This window comes from Coregonus clupeaformis, unplaced genomic scaffold, assembly GCF_020615455.1.
Source record: "Coregonus clupeaformis isolate EN_2021a unplaced genomic scaffold, ASM2061545v1 scaf0337, whole genome shotgun sequence".
Classification (NCBI taxonomy): Eukaryota; Metazoa; Chordata; class Actinopteri; order Salmoniformes; family Salmonidae; genus Coregonus; species Coregonus clupeaformis.
In genome coordinates, this window is record NW_025533792.1 from 30,935 (window position 1) to 54,749 (window position 23,815).

General features: G+C 53.8%; 1 protein-coding gene across 1 annotated transcript in view; it reads right to left on the reverse strand.

Moving 5' to 3' along the window:
- Positions 1-1,529: 1,529 nt before the first annotated feature.
- Positions 1,530-23,815, reverse strand: part of LOC123484497 (collagen alpha-2(IV) chain-like) — a gene marked incomplete at its 3' end in the record, with an annotated part of 149,804 nt that continues 127,518 nt past the window's right edge. The window contains exons 3-7 of the mRNA XM_045214916.1: positions 16,024-16,274; positions 5,482-5,709; positions 3,534-4,982; positions 3,329-3,477; positions 1,530-3,297 (exon numbers count right to left, since the gene is read on the reverse strand). Of these exons, the coding sequence (XP_045070851.1) occupies positions 1,530-3,297; positions 3,329-3,477; positions 3,534-4,982; positions 5,482-5,709; positions 16,024-16,274 (3,845 nt within the window). The remainder of the gene's footprint in view (positions 3,298-3,328; positions 3,478-3,533; positions 4,983-5,481; positions 5,710-16,023; positions 16,275-23,815) is intronic.

Here is a 23,815-nt window from a genome sequence, read left to right on the forward strand (position 1 = left end):
GCAGCAGCTCTACCCTTTAGCTCAGTGCAGATGTTGCCAGTAATCCATGGCTTCTGGTTGGGGTATGTATGTACGGTCACTGTGGGGACGACATCATCAATGCACTTATTGATGAAGCCAGTGACTGATGTGGTGTACTCCTCAATGCTATCTGAAGAATCCCGGAACATGTTCCAGTCTGTGCTAGCAAAACAGTCCTGTAACTTAGCATCTGCGTCATCTGACCACTTTTTTATTAACCGAGTCACTGGTGCTTCCTGCTTTAGTTTTTGCTTATAAGCAGGAATCAGGAGGATAGAGTTATGGTCAGATTTGCCAAATGGAGGGCGAGGGAGAGCTTTGTATGCGTCTCTGTGTGTGGAGTAAAGGTGGTCTAGAGTTTTTTTTCCCTCTGGTTGCACATTTAACATGCTGGTAGAAATTAGGTAGAACGGATTTAAGTTTCCCTGCATTAAAGACCCCGGCCACTAGGAGCGCTGCCTCTGGATGAGCGTTTTCCTGTTTATTTATGGCCTTATACAACTCATTCAGTGCAATCTTAACGCCAGCATTGGTTTGTGGTGGTAAATAGACAGCTATGAAAAATATAGATGAAAACTCTCTTGGTAAATAGTGTGGTCTACAGCTTATCATAAGATACTCTACCTCAGGCGAGCAAAACCTTGAGACTTCCTTAGTATTTGATTTTGTGCACCAGCTGTTGTTTACAAATATACACAGACCGCCACCCCTTGTCTTACCGGAGTCAACCGTTCTATCTTGCCGATGTAGCGTATAGCCCGCTAGCTGTATGTTATCCATGTCGTCGTTCAGCAACGACTCGGTGAAACATAAGATATTACAGTTTTTAATGGCCCGTTGGTAGGATAACTGTAATCTTAGGTCATCCAATTTATTTTCCAATGATTGAAGATTGGCTAATAGGATTGATGGGAGCGGCAGTTTACTCGCTCGCCGTCGGATCCTTACAAGGAACCCCGACCTACGTCCACGATATCTCCGTCTCTTCCTCATGCGAATGACGGGGATTTGGGCTTTGTCGGGTGTCTGTAGGATATCCTTCGCGGCCGCCTCGTTGAAGAAAAATTATTCGTCCAATACGAGGTGAGTAATCGCTGTCCTGATATCCAGAAGCTCTTTTTGTTTATAAGAGACAATGGCAGAAACATTATGTACAAAATAAATGACAAATAACGCGGAAAAACACACATAATAGTACAATTGGTTAGAGGGCTGTAAAACGGCAGCCATCTTCTCCGGCGCCAACTATCTCCTCCTCATATCTCCTAGTCATGGCTCTATGTAGTAGAGCCCATAGTCTGTTCTGGACTTGGGGACTGTGAAGAGACCTCTGGTGGCATGTCTTGTGGGGTAGTAACAGGGTAGTATTGTTTTTCAGTACTTTACCAGTAGTAACAGGGTATTACTCTAGGATAAGAGTAGCAGCCCCAGTGACGATGGTGGCAGAGTCTCTCTCTCTCTCAAGGAACAAGAAGCAATGGTTCCATGCAGGCTGTTCCTCTGGAGACCCTGCCTCTGGGGACCCTGCCTCTGGAGACCCTGGGGACCCTGCCTCTGGAGAACCTGCCTCTGGAGACCCTGCCTCTGGGGACCCTGGAGACCCTGGAGACCCTGGGGACCCTGCCTCTGGAGACCCTGCCTCTGGAGACCCTGCCTCTGGAGACCCTGGAGACCCTGGAGACCCTGCCTCTGGGGACCCTGGAGACCCTGCCTCTGGAGACCCTGCCTCTGGGGACCCTGGAGACCCTGCCTCTGGGGACCCTGCCTCTGGAGACCCTGCCTCTGGAGACCCTGCCTCTGGAGACCCTGCCTCTGGAGACCCTGGAGACCCTGGAGACCCTGCCTCTGGAGACCCTGGAGACCCTGCCTCTGGAGACCCTGCCTCTGGGGACCCTGCCTCTGGAGACCCTGCCTCTGGAGAGCCTGGAGACCCTGCCTCTGGGGACCCTGCCTCTGGAGACCCTGGAGACCCTGGAGACCCTGGGGACCCTGCCTCTGGAGACCCTGGAGACCCTGGAGACCCTGGGGACCCTGCCTCTGGAGACCCTGGAGACCCTGCCTCTGGGGACCCTGCCTCTGGAGACCCTGCCTCTGGGGACCCTGGAGACCCTGGAGACCCTGGGGACCCTGCCTCTGGAGACCCTGGAGACCCTGGAGACCCTGGGGACCCTGCCTCTGGAGACCCTGGGGACCCTGCCTCTGGGGACCCTGCCTCTGGAGACCCTGCCTCTGGGGACCCTGGAGACCCTGGAGACCCTGGGGACCCTGCCTCTGGAGACCCTGGAGACCCTGGAGACCCTGGGGACCCTGCCTCTGGAGACCCTGGGGACCCTGCCTCTGGGGACCCTGCCTCTGGAGACCCTGCCTCTGGGGACCCTGGAGACCCTGGAGACCCTGGGGACCCTGCCTCTGGAGACCCTGGAGACCCTGGAGACCCTGGGGACCCTGCCTCTGGGGACCCTGCCTCTGGAGACCCTGGAGACCCTGCCTCTGGAGACCCTGGAGACCCTGCCTCTGGAGACCCTGGAGACCCTGCCTCTGGGGACCCTGGAGACCCTGGAGACCCTGCCTCTGGAGACCCTGCCTCTGGAGACCCTGCCTCTGGAGACCCTGGAGACCCTGGAGACCCTGGAGACCCTGGGGACCATGGAGACCCTGGGGACCCTGGAGACCCTGGAGACCCTGCCTCTGGAGACCCTGGAGACCCTGGAGACCCTGGAGACCCTGGAGACCCTGCCTCTGGGGACCCTGCCTCTGGAGACCCTGGAGACCCTGCCTCTGGAGACCCTGGAGATCCTGGAGACCCTGGAGACCCTGCCTCTGGGGACCCTGCCTCTGGAGACCCTGGAGACCCTGCCTCTGGAGACCCTGCCTCTGGAGACCCTGCCTCTGGGGACCCTGGAGACCCTGCCTCTGGGGACCCTGCCTCTGGAGACCCTGCCTCTGGAGACCCTGGAGACCCTGCCTCTGGAGACCCTGGAGACCCTGGAGACCCTGGGGACCCTGCCTCTGGAGACCCTGGAGACCCTGCCTCTGGAGACCCTGGGGACCCTGCCTCTGGAGACCCTGCCTCTGGAGACCCTGGAGACCCTGCCTCTGGAGACGCTGCCTCTGGAGACCCTGCCTCTGGAGACCCTGGAGACCCTGGAGACCCTGGGGACCCTGCCTCTGGAGACCCTGGAGACCCTGGAGACCCTGGAGACCCTGGAGACCCTGGGGACCCTGACTCTGGAGACCCTGGAGACCCTGCCTCTGGGGACCCTGCCTCTGGAGACCCTGGAGACCCTGGAGACCCTGGGGACCCTGCCTCTGGAGACCCTGGAGACCCTGGAGACCCTAGGGACCCTGCCTCTGGAGACCCTGGAGACCCTGGAGACCCTGGGGACCCTGCCTCTGGGGACCCTGCCTCTGGAGACCCTGGGGACCCTGCCTCTGGGGACCCTGCCTCTGGAGACCCTGGAGACCCTGGAGACCCTGGTGACCCTGCCTCTGGGGACCCTGCCTCTGGAGACCCTGGGGACCCTGCCTCTGGGGACCCTGCCTCTGGAGACCCTGCCTCTGGGGACCCTGGAGACCCTGGAGACCCTGGACACCCTGCCTCTGGGGACCCTGCCTCTGGAGACCCTGCCTCTGGGGACCCTGGAGACCCTGGAGACCCTGGGGACCCTGCCTCTGGAGACCCTGGAGACCCTGGAGACCCTGGAGACCCTGGGGACCCTGCCTCTGGGGACCCTGCCTCTGGAGACCCTGGGGACCCTGCCTCTGGGGACCCTGCCTCTGGAGACCCTGGAGACCCTGGGGACCCTGCCTCTGGAGACCCTGGAGACCCTGGGGACCCTGCCTCTGGGGACCCTGCCTCTGGAGACCCTGGGGACCCTGCCTCTGGAGACCCTGCCTCTGGAGACCCTGGGGACCCTGCCTCTGGGGACCCTGCCTCTGGGGACCCTGCCTCTGGAGACCCTGGGGACCCTGCCTCTGGGGACCCTGCCTCTGGAGACCCTGGGGACCCTGCCTCTGGGGACCCTGCCTCTGGAGACCCTGGAGACCCTGGGGACCCTGCCTCTGGGGACCCTGCCTCTGGAGACCCTGGAGACCCTGGAGAACCTGGGAACCCTGCCTCTGGAGACCCTGGAGACCCTGCCTCTGGAGACCCTGCCTCTGGAGACCCTGGAGACCCTGGAGACCCTGCCCCTGGGGACCCTGGAGACCCTGGAGACCCTGGAGACCCTGGAGACCCTGCCTCTGGAGACCCTGGAGACCCTGGAGACCCTGCCTCTGGGGACCCTGGAGACCCTGGAGACCCTGGAGACCCTGGAGACCCTGGAGACTCTGGAGACCCTGCCTCTGGAGACCCTGGAGACCCTGCCTCTGGAGACCCTGGAGACCCTGGAGACCCTGGAGACCCTGGAGACCCTGGAGACCCTGCCTCTGGAGACCCTGGAGACCCTGCCTCTGGAGACCCTGGGGACCCTGCCTCTGGGGACCCTGCCTCTGGAGACCCTGGAGACCCTGCCTCTGGAGACCCTGGAGACCCTGCCTCTGGAGACCCTGGAGACCCTGCCTCTGGAGACCCTGGAGACCCTGGAGACCCTGGAGACCCTGGAGACCCTGCCTCTGGGGACCCTGCCTCTGGAGACCCTGGAGACCCTGCCTCTGGAGACCCTGCCTCTGGAGACCCTGCCTCTGGGGACCCTGGAGACCCTGGAGACCCTGGAGACCCTGGAGACCCTGGAGACCCTGGAGACCCTGGAGACCCTGCCTCTGGAGACCCTGGAGACCCTGGAGACCCTGGAGACCCTGGAGACCCTGGAGACCCTGCCTCTGGAGACCCTGGAGACCCTGGAGACCCTGGAGACCCTGGAGACCCTGCCTCTGGGGACCCTGCCTCTGGAGACCCTGGAGACCCTGCCTCTGGGGACCCTGGAGACCCTGGAGACCCTGGAGACCCTGCCTCTGGGGACCTGGAACAGACAGAAAGGGGGAGGAGAAGACAGAACTCCTACTGTAGAGAGCAGAGGGAGGGTGGAGACAGCTCAAAATAGCCCTACATCCAAAACCTGTAGAGAACAGAGGGAGGAAGGCTGTTCCTCTGGGGCCCCATGCCCGGGAGACCTGGAACAGAGGTAGGCAGGGAGGAGGGAGGAGAGAACAGCGCTGTCAGTCTCCTGCTGTAGAAAGCAGAGGGAGGGATCGAACACTCACAACAGCCCAACAAACAACCCTCCAGTGGACAACACAGTCACCAGTAAGCACTGTCAGCCTGCTCCCCAATGAATGAGACAATCTGGAGGTGTGTGCGTAGTGATCAACAGTTGGCACGGCAGGGCAGGGCCCTGTAGGGAGTGGTGTTGTAGCGAGGGGGCTGGGGTGAGAGAGCATCACGGGGGTGAGACGGGGGGAGGAGGGGTTATGGCAGGAGAGGTGAGAGCGTGGCAGGGGGCTGGGGTGAGAGAGCATCACAGGGGTGAGACGGGGGAGGAGGGGTGAGAGTGTGGCAGGAGAGGTGAGAGTGTGGCAGGACAGGTGAGAGTGTGGCACGGGGGAGGAGGGGTGAGAGCGTGGCACGGGGGAGGAGGGGTGAGAGCGTTGTGCCCAGCACCTGGCTGGTGCCCTGGGGGGGAACTGGCAGATGGTGGTGGTGGTGACACAGTATGAAGGTGACTAAGCCCTGTTTCCTGGCAGCCAGCTCTGAAGTAGAACAGAGGAGGGGAAGAGGAGGGGAAGAGGAGGAGACAATGCCAAAGAGGGGGATGGGCTCAAACTGAAGCAGATTGGGTGGTACTTCACCAATCAAGCCTTTATGGTAGAATGGAAGGGTGAGAGCGTGGCATGGGGAGGAGGGGGAGGAGGGGAGAGAGCGTGGCAGGGGGAGGAGGGGGAGGAGGGGAGAGGCGTGGCAGGGGGAGGAGGGGAGAGAGCGTGGCAGGGGGAGGAGGGGGAGGAGGAGGGAGAGAGCGTGGCAGGGGAGGAGGGAGAGAGCGTGGCAGGGGGAGGAGGGGAGGAGGGAGAGAGCATGGCAGGGGGAGGAGGGGGAGGAGGGAGAGAGCGTGGCAGGGGGAGGAAGGGGGAGGAGGGAGAGAGCGTGGCAGGGGGAGGAGGGGGAGGAGGGAGAGAGCGTGGCAGGGGGAGGAGGGGAGAGAGCGTGGCAGGGGGGAGGAGGGGGAGGAGGAGAGAGCATGGCAGGGGGAGGAAGGGAGAGAGCGTGGCAGGGGAGGAGGGGGAGGAGGGGAGAGAGCGTGGCAGGGGGAGGAGGGGAGGAGGGGAGAGAGCATGGCAGGGGGAGGAGGGGAGGAGGGGAGAGAGCGTGGCAGGGGAGGAGGGAGGAGGGGGAGAGAGCGTGGCAGGGGGAGGAGGGGAGAGAGCGTGGCAGGGGGAGGAGGGGGAGGAGGGGAGAGAGCATGGCAGGGGGAGGAGGGGGAGGAGGGGAGAGAGCGTGGCAGGGGGAGGAGGGGGAGGAGGGGAGAGAGCGTGGCAGGGGGAGGGGGAGGAGGGGTGAGAGCGTGGCAGGGGGAGGAGGGGGAGGAGGGGTGAGAGCGTGGCACAGAGGACTGGGGCTGCAGGGCTTAAAGGGAATGATATGGGCTGGGTTTGGGATGGGGTGGGAGGGGTGATGAGGGGTGGAACAGGGAATAATATGGGCTGGGGTTGGGATGGGGTGGGAGGGGTGATGAGGGCTGGGATGGGCTGGGGACAACAAGATGATGCAACTCATTAGACTTTAAAAGTGTGTCTGTCTGCATGTTTAACCATTTGATGAATTCATATACGGTGCATTAGGAAAGTATTCATACCACTTGACTTTTTTCACATTTTGTTATGTTACAGCCTTATTCTAAAATAAAAAATTAAAAAGCCTCATCAATCTACACACAATACCCATAATTGAGAAAGCGAAAACCGTTTTTTTGAATTTTTTGTTAATTCATTAAAAATGTATAACTGAAATACCTTATTTGCATAAGTATGCAGACCCTTTGCTATGAGACTCGAAATTGAGCTCAGTTGCATCCTGTTTCCATTGATCATCCTTGAGACGTTTCTACAACTTGATTGGAGTCAATTAGTTGGACATGATTTGGAAAGGCACACACCTGTCTATAAAAACAAGCCATGAGGTCGAAGGAATTGTGCAAAGAGCTCCGAGACAGGATTGTGTCGAGGCACAGATCTGGGAAAGGGTACCAAAAAATTTCTGCAGCATTGAAGGTCCCCAAGACCTTTTTATGTATTATTTTTTACATTATTAGCTAAGAAAGTGTTTTGTATCATTACATACAGCCGGGGAAAACTATTGGATATCAGAGCGGCGGTAACTCGCCAGCATTACGACCAGGAATATGACTTTCCCGAAGCAGATCCTTTGTTTGCTCTCCCCGGGGCAACTGAACCGATTCCAGCGGCTGACCCAAAACATCGCTGGCGGAGGAGAGGCACTCGGAGCAGCCTGCTGGTCCGACTTAGGAGGCGCGCACACCACCCACCGCTTCCAAGTATACTACTCACTAATGTTCAGTCTTTGGTTAACAAAGTCGACGAACTCCGGGCAAGGATTTCTTTCCAGAGAGACATCAAGGCCTGTAACATCCTCTGTTTCACGGAAACATGGCTCTCTGGGGATATTCTGTCGAAATCGGTCCAGCCAGATGGGTTCTCAGTTCATCGCACAGACAGGAATAAATCTCTCTGGGAAGCAGAAGGGCGGAGGTGTGTGTTTCATGATTAACGACTCATGGTGTAATTGTAGTAACATACAGGAACTCGAGTCCTTTTGTTCACCCGACCTAGAATAACTCACAATCAAATTTACCTCCCAAGATAATTTTCTTCGGTTATAGTCACAGCCGTGTATATTCCCCCTCAAGCCGATACCACGACGGCCCTCAAAGAACTTCATTGGACTTTATGGAAACAAGAAACCACATATCCTGAGGCTGCATTTATTGTAGCCGGGGATTTTAACAAAGCAAATTTGAGGACTAGGCTGCCGAAGTTCTATCAACATATCGACTGTTGTACTCGCGCTGCTAAAATCCTCGACCATTGCTATTCGAACTTCCTGGATCATTATAAGGCCCTCCCCCGCCCTCCTTTCGGCAAATCTGACCACGACTCCATTTTGCTTCTCCCTTCCTATAGGCAGAAACTCAAACAGGAAGTTCCTGTGCTAAGGACTATTCAACGCTGGTCTGACCAATCGGAATCCACGCTTCAAGATTGTTTTGATCACGCGGACTGGGATATGTTCCATAACTTCCGAAAATAATTTAGACATATACACTGAAACGGTGACTGAGTTTATCAGGAAGTGTATAGGTGATGTTGTGCCCACTGTGACTATTAAAACCTACCCTAACCAGAAACCGTGGATAGATGGCAGCACTCGCGCCAATCTGAAAGCACCAACCACCGCATTCAACCATGGCAAGGTGACTGGGAATATGGCAGAATACAGACAGTGTAGCTACTCACTCCGCAAGGCAATTAAACTGGCAAAACATCAGTATAGAGACAAAGTGGAGTCGCAATTCAATGGCTCAGACACGAGACATATGTGGCAGGGTCTGCAGACAATCACGGATTACAAAAAGAAAACCAGCCACGTCGCCGACACCGACGTCTCGCTTCCAGACAAGCTAAACACCTTCTTCGGCCGCTTTGAGAATAACACAGTGCCACCGACGAGGCCCACTACCAAGGACTGTGGCCTCTCCTTCTCCATGGCCGACCTGATTAAGACATTTAAGCATGTTAACCCCCGCAAGGCTGCCAGCCCAGACGGCATCCCTAGCCGCATCCTCAGAGCATGCGCAGACCAGTTTGCTGATGTGTTCATGGACATATTCAATCTCTCCCTTTCCCAGTCTGTTGTTCCCACATGCTTCAAGATGGCCACCATTGTTCCTGTACCCAAGAAAGCAAAGGGAACTGAACTAAATGACTATCGCCCTGTAGCACTCACCTCTGTCATCATGAAGTGCTTTGAGAGACTAGTCAAGGATCATATCACCTCTACCTTACCTGTCACCCTAGACCCACTTCAATTTGCTTACCACCCCAATAGATCCACAGACGATGCAATCGCCATCACACTGCACACTGCCCTATCCCATCTGGACAAGAGGAATACCTATGTAAGAATGCTGTTCATTGACTATAGCTCAGTATTCAACACCATAGTACCCTCCAAGCTCATCATTAAGCTCGAGGCCCTGGGTCTGAACCCCGACCTGTGCAACTGGGTCCTGGACTTCCTGACGGGCCGCCCCCAGGGGGTGAAGGTAGAAAACAACACCTCCACTTCGCTGATCCTCAACACTGGGGCCCCACTAGGGTGCGTGCTCAGCCCCCTCCTGTACTCCCTGTTCACCCATGACTGCGTGGCCAAGCACGCCTCCAACTCAATCATCAAGTTTGTAGACGACACAACAGAATTACTCCCCTCTGGGCGTAGGTATAGGGCACCCCTCAGCAGGAAAAATAGAACGAGACAATCATTTGTGCCAGGTGTGATATCCCTCTTAAATAGCTCGGGAAAATGTTCCCATTGACCCCGTAAGGCCAGCAGGCTAGTCTTTGTTTTAAATGTTTTAAATGTTTTATTTCTTATTTCCTACTTTTATTGGTGCGTGACTGTTATTGAAAGTTGTATTGTCAATCTTGTTTTGTATTTAACGCCACTTTAAATGTGTACATGACACTGCAACAAAATTTCCCCATGGGGACAATAAAGTAAGTAAGTAAGTAAGTAGTAGGCTTGATTACCAACAATGACGAGACCGCCTACAGGGAGGAGGTGAGGGCTCTGGGAGTGTGGTGCCAGGAAAATAACCTCTCACTCAACATCAACAAAACAAAGGAGATAATCGTGGACTTCAGGAAACAGCAGAGTGTGCACCCCCCTATTCACATCGACGGGACCGCAGTGGAGAAGGTGGAAAGCTTCAAGTTCCTTGGCGTACACATCACCGACAAACTGAAATGGTCCACCCACGCAGACAGTGTGGTGAAGAAGGCGCAACAGAGCCTCTTCAACCTCAGTAGGCTGAAGAAATGTGGCTTGGCCCTAAGACCCTCACAAACTTTTACAGATGCACAATTGAGAGCATCCTGTCGGGCTACATCACCGCCTGGTACGGCAACTGCACCTTCCACAACCGCAGGGCTCTCCAGAGGGTGGTGCGGTCTGCCGAACACATTACCGGGGGCAAACTACCTGCCCTCCAGGACACCTACAGCACCCGATGTCACAGGAAGGCCAAAAAGATCATCAAGGACATCAACCACCTGAGCCACTGCCTGTTCACCCCGCTATCATCCAGAAGGCGAGGTCAGTACAGGTGCATCAAAGCTGGGACCGAGAGACTGAAAAACAGCTTCTATCTCAAGGCCATCAGACTGTTAAATAGTCATCACTAGCACATTAGAGGCTGCTGCTGCCTATTGAAATCACTGGCCTCTTTAAGAAATTGAACACTAGCCACTTTAATAATGCTTCCATATCTTGCACTACTCATCTCATATGTATATACTGCATTCTATTCTATAATATTCTACTGTATCTTAGTCCATGCCTCTCTGTCATTGCTAGTCCATATATGTATATATTCTTAAATCCCATTCCTTACTAGTTTTGTGTGTATTGGATATATGTTGTTGAAATTGTTAGATATTACTGCACTGTCGGAGCTAGAAGCACAAGCATTTCGCTACACACGCTATAACATCTGCTAAACACATGTATGTGACAAATAACTTTTGATTTGATTTGATTTGCAGGATTTACCTCAGCCCAGTGGCCGATGTTTAGGAAGAGAGAGCCAGGAGTCTCATTTACAACAATCCTCCCCGGAGACCTGTGGTCCTGAAATGTCATTGGTCGAGGGTCCTCTGTGACACACAAATGTCAGCAGTGACAGACTCCTCAGCTAGTTATTGATTACCAATCGCCTGTTATTAGACAGGTCCCCAATCCACTGGCATGTCATTGTACAGGGCACATTACACAGCTGAGATTCTCATCATGGAAATTTATTCAGATCGTAAAGGATCTGAAATGTAAAGTCTAGGAGATAGGACAACTAATAAGCGTTCGTTTGATGTAAGGTCAGAGGGTCAACTAAGGCCAATATTCAATCCTATCACGAGTTATATGCATTGGGCTTTTAAAGGCAATTTCCTGAATCCCGGCCTTACACTTGTAAATATAGGTATTTTCAATTAAAGCGCTGACAGAAAATAGCTGCAAAATGTAATATGTTACAATATATGAATACATAACATTAAAACACTATTTGCAATTAGCAAAACATAAAAAAGTATCTGATAATGGCTAAAATCATTTTTTTTTTTTTTTTGAGGGGTAGATCAGCTTTAATATTGCAGATAGATTGTAACTTCCATCAATGTAATTGTCTGCATCATTTCCAAACCCCCATATGTTTTATATATATATATATATATATATATTGTGATGTCACGAGAGGCTGTGTCCTGGAGGGACGTTACATCCCCCTGAGGTGGCTGCAAACCCAGACAGCTATGGCTCCATCTGCTGGTATGGTCGGGAACTCCACCCCTCTATGGCCAATCTTCCCACGCAGCTGAAACAAATGAGGAGCTGATGAGCTGAAGGTTTGGGAAGGGAAGAGACACAGTCTCCAACCTGGGCTCTCTGGAGAACAAGAGTGCTGCACGTCCACTTCCATGAGGAATATAAGGATTTGGAGATACTTACCTTTGGGAGATACTCACCTTTGGATATATGCACCTGTGGAAATACGTGAGAGACATTTGGAAGGACTTTTTGCTGGGTTGGCCACTAGCTGCAACGTGGACTACAGTAAGGCTGGGGAAAAGTTATCTGAGCGAGTGAGAATTATGATTTTGGATGTGGAAGAGACATCCCTGAACTGTTAACCCTTAAAGAGCCACAAGAGAACAGAATTTTGTTATATTTTCGTTAATTTCCCAAGACCTATAATAAAATCCTTGGTTTGTTTGAACCTTGTCTCCTTGCACTACTTGAGCAACCCCGCTGAAAGCTGTGTAGCCTCTCGTGACGTCACAGATGGTGGAGAATGCGGGCACGCTCAAGCGTTAATAGTGCATGTCAGAGGAGGATACCGAAGGTTTGATCACCCAGTTTTCCAAGTTGGCCGTAGGCTCCCCGCCCGACTGAAATGGAGGACATATTGAAAGCCCTTGTTGCTGGCCAGCAAGCCCAGATGCAAGCAAACGTGGCTCTCTTGGAGGAGCAAAAGAAAGCCAACCTTCTGAAGGCAGAGGAATTGCAGTTGCAGAGACAGAGGGTGGTCCAAAATACCCGCCCAATAAAGGCAAGTGACTTTATATCTAAGATGGGAGCTACCGATGACATTGAGGCATACCTGCATGCATTTGAGGCCACGGCCACTAGGGAAGCCTGGCCCAAGCAACAGTGGGTTGGTCTGTTAGCCCCCCTTTCTAACAGGGGAATCGCTGAATGCTGTCCGGGACCTGGGCCTTGACCAGGTTACTGACTATGATGCCCTGAAGTCTGAGATCCCTCAGCAGATATGGACTCACAAAGTTTGGTATGGCCCAGCGCTTTCACAGCTGGACCTTCCAACCAGACCAACCTCCTCGGGCGCAGATGCATGAACTTGTCCGAATCGCAAGGAAATGGCTGGATCCGCAGAGGAATACAGCAGCGGCGGTGGTGGAGGCCGTTGTGGTGGATCGTTACCTTACGCGCCCCCTGCCTTATGAGGCAAAACGGTTCATCAGTCAACAGGCCTTGACCACGGCTGATCTGACCGTGGAAGCTGTGGAAAAGTACCAGGCCACAGCGGAGATGCTGAATGCTTCCCGAAAAGACCCCAGGAGTGCGGCCCCACCCCAAATGGGAAGAACCCGTCCAAAGGACCCCAAGGTCTCGAACCCAGCCACGTCAGGACTTATCCCGGCTCCAGGGGAGCCAGAAACCAGGCGGGTCCAAGAAGAGTACACCAGGAGGGGGGAAACTTCGACAGTGTTACCGGTGTGGGGAGATGGGACATATCTCCTGGCAGTGTGGGAAACCAGCCGATGAACCTATGCCCACTGCGGAGTCCTCCAGCTCAGCACCCACACACCGTTTTGCCTCGCTCTTGGGAGTCGTAGATGGCGGCCCAGATCGACCCCCACCTGCCCGGTAACTGTGAATCACCATGATGTGGAGGCCTTACTGGATTCTGGTAGCCGGGCCACCCTGGTGCGTAAGGATTTGGTGGGCCCAACGTGTCTGACCCCGGGGAAAGTCCTCCCAGTTTCCTGTGTCCATGGGGACACCAGAGAATACCCCATTACTGAACTTACAATGACCAGCACACGGGGAACCATACACACGACGGCGGGGGGTGGTTGATTCCCTCCCGTCCCTGTCCTAATTGGGCCGAGACTGCCCAGCCTTTTACCCACTCTGGAGAGAGTCTCAGGAGAGGATAACCCGAGTACCTCGGAAACGGAGAGGCAAGACTCATCCTGGGAAGGCTCGGTGCAATCCTCCGAGTTACTCACTCCCGCCCGGGCTCTGATAGGGATGGCAGGTGCCCAGACCGACACAGAGACGGAGCTACAGAATCTGGACAAAGAACTGTCTGGTCTGAAGGGGACCGCTGAGAGGTATCGTTTGTTAAAGCAACAGTTAGACATGAAGACAGAAGAGTTAGATATCCTCCAGGCTAAACTCCAACAGAGCTCCTTCCCTAAGCAACAGGAGGAGCTGGAGAGGCTGCGCAGGACCATCGAGGAGTGTGAGGAGACCCTGCGCAGTAGTAAGGAGGTCCAGAAGAAGGCAGAGGAGAAGTACAAGGTGTTGGAGAACAAGATGAAGAATGCGGAGGCAGAGAGAGAGAAGGAACTGAAAGCTGCTCAACAGAAGCTAAACTCTGCTAAAACCAAGGCTGATGCGTTCAGTAAGAAACTCAAGGAGAGACAACAGGAGGCTGAGTCCCTGGTCCTAGAGTTGGAGGAGTTGAAGAGAGAGCAGTCTGGCAAGCACCACGGCAATGCGGACGCCCTCTCCCGGCGTGATGCCTTCTTCGCTGCCTTTACCCGACGAGGGCGTCGGTCCCGAGGAGGGGGATGTGTGATGTCACGAGAGGCTGTGTCCTGGAGGGACGTTACATCCCCCTGAGGTGGCTGCAAACCCAGACAGCTATGGCTCCATCTGCTGGTATGGTCGGGAACTCCACCCCTCTATGGCCAATCTTCCCACGCAGCTGAAACAAATGAGGAGCTGATGAGCTGAAGGTTTGGGAAGGGAAGAGACACAGTCTCCAACCTGGGCTCTCTGGAGAACAAGAGTGCTGCACGTCCACTTCCATGAGGAATATAAGGATTTGGAGATACTTACCTTTGGGAGATACTCACCTTTGGATATATGCACCTGTGGAAATACGTGAGAGACATTTGGAAGGACTTTTTGCTGGGTTGGCCACTAGCTGCAACGTGGACTACAGTAAGGCTGGGGAAAAGTTATCTGAGCGAGTGAGAATTATGATTTTGGATGTGGAAGAGACATCCCTGAACTGTTAACCCTTAAAGAGCCACAAGAGAACAGAATTTTGTTATATTTTCGTTAATTTCCCAAGACCTATAATAAAATCCTTGGTTTGTTTGAACCTTGTCTCCTTGCACTACTTGAGCAACCCCGCTGAAAGCTGTGTAGCCTCTCGTGACGTCACAATATATATATATATATATATATATATATATATATATACACACACATATATATATATATATATATACATACATACATACATACATACATACATACATACATACATATATATATATATATATATATATATATATATATATATATATATATACATCTTATTTGTATGACTAACACGCCAATAACACAAACAAGATGTTATGAAAGACAGGTTGTTGTGCCTCCATAGGAATGGATTCAGAGAGACTCAGTGGCCTCCCTGCCTGCCTGGCAGACCTGGGTTCAAATACTATTTGAAATCATTTTAAATGCTTGGGGGTTGTCCGATTGAGCTTTGCCCGTTGCAATGGAACCAATAGAAAAGTCCCAACAGGACAAACCCCCACCCATCTGGCTTTCCAGGCAGGCTAAAGCAAACGTTCAAAGTATTTGAAAGATTTCAAATAGTATTGGAAACCAGGTCTGTTGCTCGGGGCACAGATGGTAACAGAGCAGGACGCAGAGAATTCTCCTCTCGCCCACACACTGGCATGGCGAGCACACATTCCAAGGCAGATGACCGGTTTTGTCTGGTACTGGTCAGATGAAAATAATATTGTGACCACGATGATGTGTTTTTTTTTTTCTGTACAGGCCATTGGGACCATTGAGATGCTATTCTTCTGTGATTGGGACATTGTGATCAGAGTGCTGATTTAGCCCGGAGAGACATGCAGAGAGAGCCATGCAAGGCCAGGCCAGATAATTAGTGCAGCAGTACAATCAATACACCTTGTTTGTGTGTGGGTTGGGGGGTTGAAGGAGGGAAATGAGAGAGCACTGCTCTGGCAAGCAGATTTAAGTAGAGTGCATTACAAATCTACAAAGGTTTCCATCAGTGGGTGTAACAAAAATATAAACGCAAATGTTTCATGAGCTGAAATAAAAAATAAAAAATCCCAGACATTTTCAATGGCTAAAAACGACTGTTTCTCCTCACACCTACTCTGCTGCTGAAATGATTATTGGTTGGATTCATTATTACTACTACACTGCTGTTCATCAATTACTGATTGCCATTACCATGAGTATCTATCTAAACTAAACTAAAAAATTAATGCAACATGTAAAGTGTTGGTCCCGTGTTTCATGAGCTGAAATAAAAGATCCCAGAAATGTTCCATATGCACAAAAAGCTTATTTCTCTCAAAATGTTGGGCACAAATGTGTTTAGTGGAGGGGGGACGGGGGGGTGCTGAGGAGGGGGGGGTACGGGGGAGTGCTGAGGAGGGGGTGCAGGGGGGTGCTGAGGAGGGGGGTACGGGGGGTGCTGAGGAGGGGGGTACGGGGGTGCTGAGGAGGGGGGTACGGGGGAGTGCTGAGGAGGGGGGGGTACGGGGGTGCTGAGGAGGGGGGGTACGGGGGGGTGCTGAGGAGGGGGGTACGGGGGTGCTGAGGAGGGGGGTACGGGGGGTGCTGAGGAGGGGGGTACGGGGGGTGCTGAGGAGGGGGGGTACGGGGAGTGCTGAGGAGGGGGTACGGGGGTGCTGAGGAGGGGGGGGTACGGGGGGTGCTGAGGAGGGGGGTACGGGGGGGTGCTGAGGAGTATTTGTGTCTGTAATAAAGCCCTTTTGTTGGGAAAACTCATTCTGATTGGCTGGGTCAAGTGGGTGGGCCTGGCTGCCAAATGGGTGGGCCTGGCAGCCAAGTGGGTGGGCCTGGCTGCCAAGTGGGTGGGCCTGGCTGCCAAGTGGGTGGGCCTGGCAGCCAAGTGGGTGGGCCTGGCTGCCAAGTGGGTGGGCCTGGCTGCCAAGTGGGTGGGCCTGGCTGCCAAGTGGGTGGGCCTGGCTGCCAAGTGTGTGGGCCTGGCTGCCAAGTGGGTGGGCCTGACTGCCAAGTGGGTGGGCCTGACTGCCAAGTGGGTGGGCCTGGCTGCCAAGTGGGTGGGCCTGGCTCCCCAGCCTATATGGCATATCTCTATTCCCAGCCTAATGAATTTATTTAAATTGACTGATTTCCTTATGTGAACTGTATGTTGCATTTTTATTTTTGTTCAGCTTACTGGATATGCTATCTGCCATCAGTGGGTGGTGACGTGTTGCTGCTATATGCTATCTGCCATCAGTGGGTGGTGACGTGTTGCTGCTATATGCTATCTGCCATCAGTGGGTGGTGACGTGTGAAGTCTCCATGACTATAGCTAAATATATAGAATTGCGCCGAAGGAGATGGCTGCCGTTTTACAGGCTCCTAACCAATTGTGCTATTGTGTGTGTTTGTAACTTATTTTGTACATAATGTTTCTGCCACCGTCTCTTATGACCGAAAATAGCTTCTTGATATCAGGACAGCGATTACTCATGCTCCATCGTGTCACACCCTGGCTCTGGGGACTCTATATGTTGAGCCAGGGTGTGTAGATTCTATGTGTTCTTGTTCTATGTCGGTATTCTAGAGTTGTGTTTTCTATGTTGGCCAGTATGGTTCTCAATCAGAGGCAACGAGTATCAGCTGTTGCTTGTTGTCTCTGATTGGGAGCTATACTTAAGCAGCCAGTTTACCCACAGTAGTTGTGGGATCTTGTTCCTTTTGGTTTGTTCCGTGTTGGTTGTTTAACCTAGGACGTCACGTTATTCGTTTATTGTTTTGTTTATTGTGTTTGTGCACTTAATAAAATAAGATGTACGAATTTCACGCTGCACCTTGGTCCTCCTCATTCAACGATCGTGACAGAAGATCCCACCATACCAGGACCAAGCAGCGTGTCCAGGAGCAGGCAGCCTGGACATGGGAGGAAGCGCCGGGTAAGGAGCTGGAGAGGTTGGCGATGGCCCAGGTGGGCCAATTGTGGTCCTGGGAGGACATGCTCGGGGGAAAAGGGCCATGGGCTAAGGTTAAGGCCCTGGCGAGAGAGGAGCAACGGCGTCAACAGTGTCGTCGTCGGACGGACGAGAGGCAACCCCAAAAATTCTTTAGGGGGGGGCACACGGCATGGGCGACTGGGCAGCAGGAGGCTGCCACAGGGCGAATTGGGAGATTAGGAGAGGAGGCCACCGGGTTTGGGGGCCAGAAGGCAGGTTGGCGGAGCCTGGATGGAGAGCAGAGCCAACTCCCGTACTCAGGCATGGCAGCATGAGACTGGGCAGGTTCGGGGGTATGCGGAGCTGCGTACTGTGCCACGAGTGGTCCGGCATAGTCCGGTACGTCCTGTGCGAGCACCCCGCACGTGTCGTGCGAAGGTGGGCATGCAGCCAGGACGGAGTGTGCCGGCTCAGCGCTCGTGGCCTCCAGTGCCTCTCCTCGGTCCCGGATATCCTGCGCCAGTGTCACGTGCTGTTATGCCAGTACGGGTACACAGCCCTGTACGTCCTGTGCTGATGCCTCACACAGAGTGTGTGAAGGTAGGCATTCAGCCAGGACGGGTTGTGGCAGCTCTTCACTCCAGGCCTCCTATCCGTCTCCACAGCCCGGCCCGGCCTGTTCCTGCTTCTCGCACCAAGCCTCCGGTGCGCGTCGCCAGCCCGGCCCGGCCTGTTCCTGCTCCTCGCACCAAGCCTCCGGTGCGCGTCGCCAGCCCAGCCCGGCCTGTTCCTGCCACTCGCACCAAGCCTACGGTGCGCATCGCCAGCCCAGCCCGGCCTGTTCATGCCACTCGCACCAAGACTACGGTGCGCGTCGCCAGCCCGGCCCGGCCTGTTCCTGCCACTCGCACCAAGCCTACGGTGTGCGTCGCCAGCCCGGCCCGGCCTGTTCCTGCCCCTCGCACCAAGCCTACGGTGCGCGTCGCCAGCCCGGCCCGGCCTGTTCCTGCCCTTCGCACCAAGCCTCTGGTGCGCGTCGCCAGCCCAGCCCGGCCTGTTCCTGCCACTCGCACCAAGCCTACGGTGCGCATCGCCAGCCCAGCCCGGCCTGTTCCTGCCACTCGCACCAAGCCAGGGGTGCGAGTCGTCAGCCCGGTAAGGCCCGTTCCTGCTCCACGCACCAAGTCAGGGGTGCGCATCGTCAGCCCGGCCTGTTCCTGCCACTCACACCAAGCCTACGGTGCGCATCGCCAGCCCAGCCCGGCCTGTTCCTGCCACTCGCACCAAGCCTACGGTGCGCGTTGCCAGCCCGGCCCGGCCTGTTCCTGCCCCTCGCACCAAGCCTACGGTGCGCGTCGCCAGCCCGGCCCGGCCTGTTCCTGCCCTTCGCACCAAGCCTACGGTGCGCATCGCCAGCCCGGCCCGGCCTGTTCCGGCCACTCGCACCAAGCCAGGGGTGCGAGTCGTTAGCCCGGTAAGGCCCGTTCCTGCTCCACGCACCAAGTCAGGGTTGCGCATCGTCAGCCCGGTCTGGCCCATTGCTGCTCCACGCACCAAGCCAGGGGTGCGCATCGTCACCGGTCGGCCCGTTCCTGCTCCACGCACCAAGCCAGGGGTGCGCATCGTCAGCCACTGACGGCCCGTCCGGCCCACGCCCAAGCCAGGGGTGCGATCGTCAGCCCGGTCCGCCCGTTGCTGCTCCACGCACCAAGCCAGGGGTGCGCATCGTCAGCCCGGTCCGGCCCGTTCCTGCTCCACGCACCAAGCCAGGGGTGCGCATCGTCAGCCGGTCCGGCCCGTTGCTGCTCCACGCACCAAGCCAGGGGTGCGCATCGTCAGCCCGGTCCGGCCCGTTCCTGCTCCACGCACCAAGCCAGGGGTGCGCGTCGTCAGTCCGGCACAACCTGTGCCTGGGTCACCGGTGCCTGGTCAGGTACCGGTCAGCTGCTCCACACCGGAGCTTAAGCAATCCGCTCCTACGATGTCCAGTCCAGCTCCAGCCAGCGGGGCCAGACCGGACCAGGGGCGCTACGGGGGGTTTATTGGAGGGTGGTGGGCAAGCCCGGAGCCGGAACTGCCTCCGAGGAGGAATGCCTAGCCCTCCCCTGTTTGGTTTATGTTGAGGCGCGGTCGCAGTCCGCGCCTTTGGGGGGGGGGGTACTGTCACACCCTGGCTCTGGGGACTCTATATGTTGAGCCAGGGTGTGTAGATTCTATGTGTTCTTGTTCTATGTCGGTATTCTAGAGTTGTGTTTTCTATGTTGGCCAGTATGGTTCTCAATCAGAGGCAACGAGTATCAGCTGTTGCTTGTTGTCTCTGATTGGGAGCCATACTTAAGCAGCCAGTTTACCCACAGTAGTTGTAGGATCTTGTTCCTTTTGGTTTGTTCCGTGTTGGTTGTTTAACCTAGGACGTCACGTTATTCGTTTATTGTTTTGTTTATTGTGTTTGTGCACTTAATAAAATAATATGTACCAATTTCACGCTGCACCTTGGTCCTCCTCATTCGACGATCGTGACACATCGGCAAGATAGAACAGCTGCCTCTGGTAAGACAAGGGGTGGCGGTCTGTGTATATTTGTAAACAACAGCTGGTGCACAAAATCTAATATTAAGGAAGTCTCTAGGTTTTGTTCGCCTGAGGTAGAGTATCTTATGATAAGCTGTAGACCACACTATTTACTAAGAGGGTTTTCATCTATATTTTTCATAGCTGTCTATTTACCACCACAAACCGACACTGGCACTAATACCGCACTCAATGAGCTGTATAAGGCCATAAGCAAACAGGAAAACGCTCATCCAGAGGTGGCGCCCCTAGTGGCCGGGGACTTTAATGCAGGGAAACTTAAATCCGTTTTACCTCATTTCTACCAGCATGTTAAATGTGCAACCAGAGCAGAAAGACCACCTTTACTCCACACACAGAGATGTGTACAAAGCTCTCCTCGCCCTCCATTTGGCAAATCTGACCATAACTCTATCCTCCTGAATCCTGCTTACAAGCAAAAACTAAAGCAGGAAGCACCAGGGACTCGGTTAATAAAAAAAGTGGTCAGATGACGCAGATGCTAAGCTACAGGACTGTTTTGCTAGCACAGACTGGAATATGTTCCGGGATTCTTCCTATAGCATTGAGGAGTACACCACATCAGTCACTGGCTTCATCAATAAGTGCATCGATGACGTTGTCCCCACAGTGACCGTACGTACATACCCCAACCAGAAGCCATGGATTACAGGCAACATCCGCACTGAGTGAAAGGGTAAAGCTGCCGCTTTCAAGGAGCCGGACTCTAACCCGGACGCTTATAAGAAAATCCCACTATGCCTTCTGACGAACGCTAAAAAAGGCAAAGCTTCAATACAGGTCTAAGATTGAATCGTACTACACCGGCTCCGACGCTCGTCGGATGTGGCAGGGCTTGCAAACTATTACAGACTACAAAGGGAAGAACAGCCGCGAGCTGCCCAGTGACACGAGCCTACCAGATGACCTAAATTACTTCTATGCTCACTTCAAGGCAAGCAACACTGAAGCATGCATGAGAGCATCAGCTGTTCCGACTCTCCGTAGCCGATGTGAGTAAGACCTTTAAACAGGTCAACATTCACAAGGCCGCAGGGCCAGACAGATTACCAGGACGTGTACTCCGAGCATGTGCTGACAACTGGCAAGTGTCTTCACTGACATTTTCAACCTGTCCCTGACTGAGTCTGTAATACCAACATGTTTCAAGCAGACCCCCATAGTCCCCGTGCCCAAGGACTCTAAGATAAATGCTGCCTAAATGACTACCGACCCGTAGCACTGACGTCTGTAGCCATGAAGTGCTTTGAAAGGCTGGTCATGGCTCACATCAACACCATTATCCCAGAAACCCTAGACCCACTCCAATTTGCATATCGCCCCAACAGATCCACAGATGATGCAATCTCTATTGCACACCACACTGCCCTTTCCCACCTGGACAAGAGGAACACCTACGTGAGAATGCTATTCATTGACTACAGCTCAGCATTCAACACCATAGTGCCCTCAAAGCTCATCACTAAGCTAAGGATCCTGGGACTAAACACCTCCCTCTGCAACTGGATCCTGGACTTCCTGACGGGCCGCCCCCAGGTGGTAAGGGTAGGTAACAACACATCTGCCACGCTGATCCTCAACACGGGTGGTCCTCAGGGGTGCATGCTCAGTTCCCTCCTGTACTCCCTGTTCACCCATGACTGCATGGCCAGGCACGACTCCAACACCATCATTAAGTTTGCTGACGACATAACAGTGGTAGGCCTGATCACCGACAACTATGAGACAGCCTATAGGGAGGAGGTCAGAGACCTGGCTGTGTGGTGCCAGGATAACAACCTCTCCCTCAACGTGACCAAGACAAAGGAGATGATTGTGGACTACAGGAAAGAAAAGAGGACTGAGCACGCCCCCATTCTCATTGACAGGGTTGTAGTGGAGCAGGTTGAGAACTTCAAGTTTCTTGGTGTCCACATCCTCAACAAACTATCATGGTCCAAACACACCAAGACAGTTGTGAAGAGGGCACGACAAAGCCTATTCCCCCTCAGGAGACTGAAAAGATTTGGCATGGGTCCTCAGATCCTCAAAAAATTCTACAGCTGCACCATCGAGAGCATCCTGCCTAGTTGCATCACTGCCTGGTATTTCAACGGCTCGGCCTCCGACCGCAAGGCTCTCCAGAGGGTAGTGTGTACAGCCCAGTACATCACTGGGGCCAACCTTCCTGCCATCCAGGACCTCTATACCTGGCGGTGTCAGAGGAAAGCCCTCAAAATTGTCAAAGACTCCAGACATCCTAGTCATAGACTGTTCTCTCTGCTACCGCACGACAAGCAGTACCGGAGCGCCATGTCTAGGTCCAAAAGGCTTCTTAACAGCTTCTACCCCCAAGCCATAAGACTCCTGAACAGCTAATCATGGCTACCTGGACTATTTGCACTGCCCCCCCACCCCACTCCACCCCACCCCCTCTTTTACGCTGCTGCTACTCTCTGTTTATTATTACATTTTACATTTTATCTATGCATAGTCACTTTTACTCTACCCACAAGTACATATTACCTCAACTACCTCGACTAACCGATGCCCCTGCACATTGACCCTGTACCGGTACCCCCCTGTATATAGCCTCCCTACTGTTATTTGATTTTACTGCTGCTCTTTAATAATGTTTTAGTTTAATTTTTTACTTATCTATTCTTTAATTAACATTTCTTTTTCTTAAAACTGCATTGTTGGTTAAGGGATTGTAAGTAAGCATTTCACTGTAAGGTCTACACCTGTTGTATTCGGCGCATGTGACAAATAAAATGTGATTTTGATTTGATAGCTAAGACACATTGTGTTAATGATGACAAATAATGAATACTCTGAGCAGTGTTAGTATTTAAATAATAACTGGATTTCTATCAGATGATATTGAGTGGGACCACATACAGCAGACAGAGACTGGTGGAGGTGGATGGAGAGGGAGAGAGAGCAGGGAGGCAGAGAAAGAGGAATGGAGGGAGAGAGAGCAGGGAGACAGAGAAATAGGGATGGAGGGAGAGAGAGCAGGGAGACAGAGAAAGAGGAATGGAGGGAGAGAGAGCAGGGAGGCAGAGAAAGAGGAATGGAGGGAGAGAGAGCAGGGAGGTAGAGAAAGAGGAATGGAGAGGGAGAGAGAGCAGGAGGTAGAGAAAGAGGAATGGAGGGAGAGAGAGCAGGGAGACAGAGAAAGAGGAATGGAGGGAGAGAGAGCAGGGAGGCAGAGAAAGAGGAATGGAGGGAGAGAGAGAGCAGGGAGGTAGAGAAAGAGGAATGGAGAGGGAGAGAGAGCAGGGAGGTAGAGAAAGAGGAATGGAGGGAGAGAGAGCAGGGAGGTAGAGAAAGAGGAATGGAGGGAGAGAGAGCAGGGAGGCAGAGAAAGAGGAATGGAGGGAGAGAGGGAGAGAGGTAGAGAAAGAGGAATGGAGAGGGAGAGAGAGCAGGGAGACAGAGAAAGAGGAATGGAGGGAGAGAGAGCAGGGAGGTAGAGAAAGAGGAATGGAGGGAGAGAGCAGGGAGGTAGAGAAAGAGGAATGGAGGGAGAGAGAGCAGGGAGACAGAGAAAGAGGAATGGAGGGAGAGAGAGCAGGGAGGCAGAGAAAGAGGAATGGAGGGAGAGAGAGCAGGGAGACAGAGAAATAGGGATGGAGGGAGAGAGAGCAGGGAGACAGAGAAAGAGGAATGGAGGGAGAGAGAGCAGGGAGGCAGAGAAAGAGGAATGGAGGGAGAGAGAGCAGGGAGGTAGAGAAAG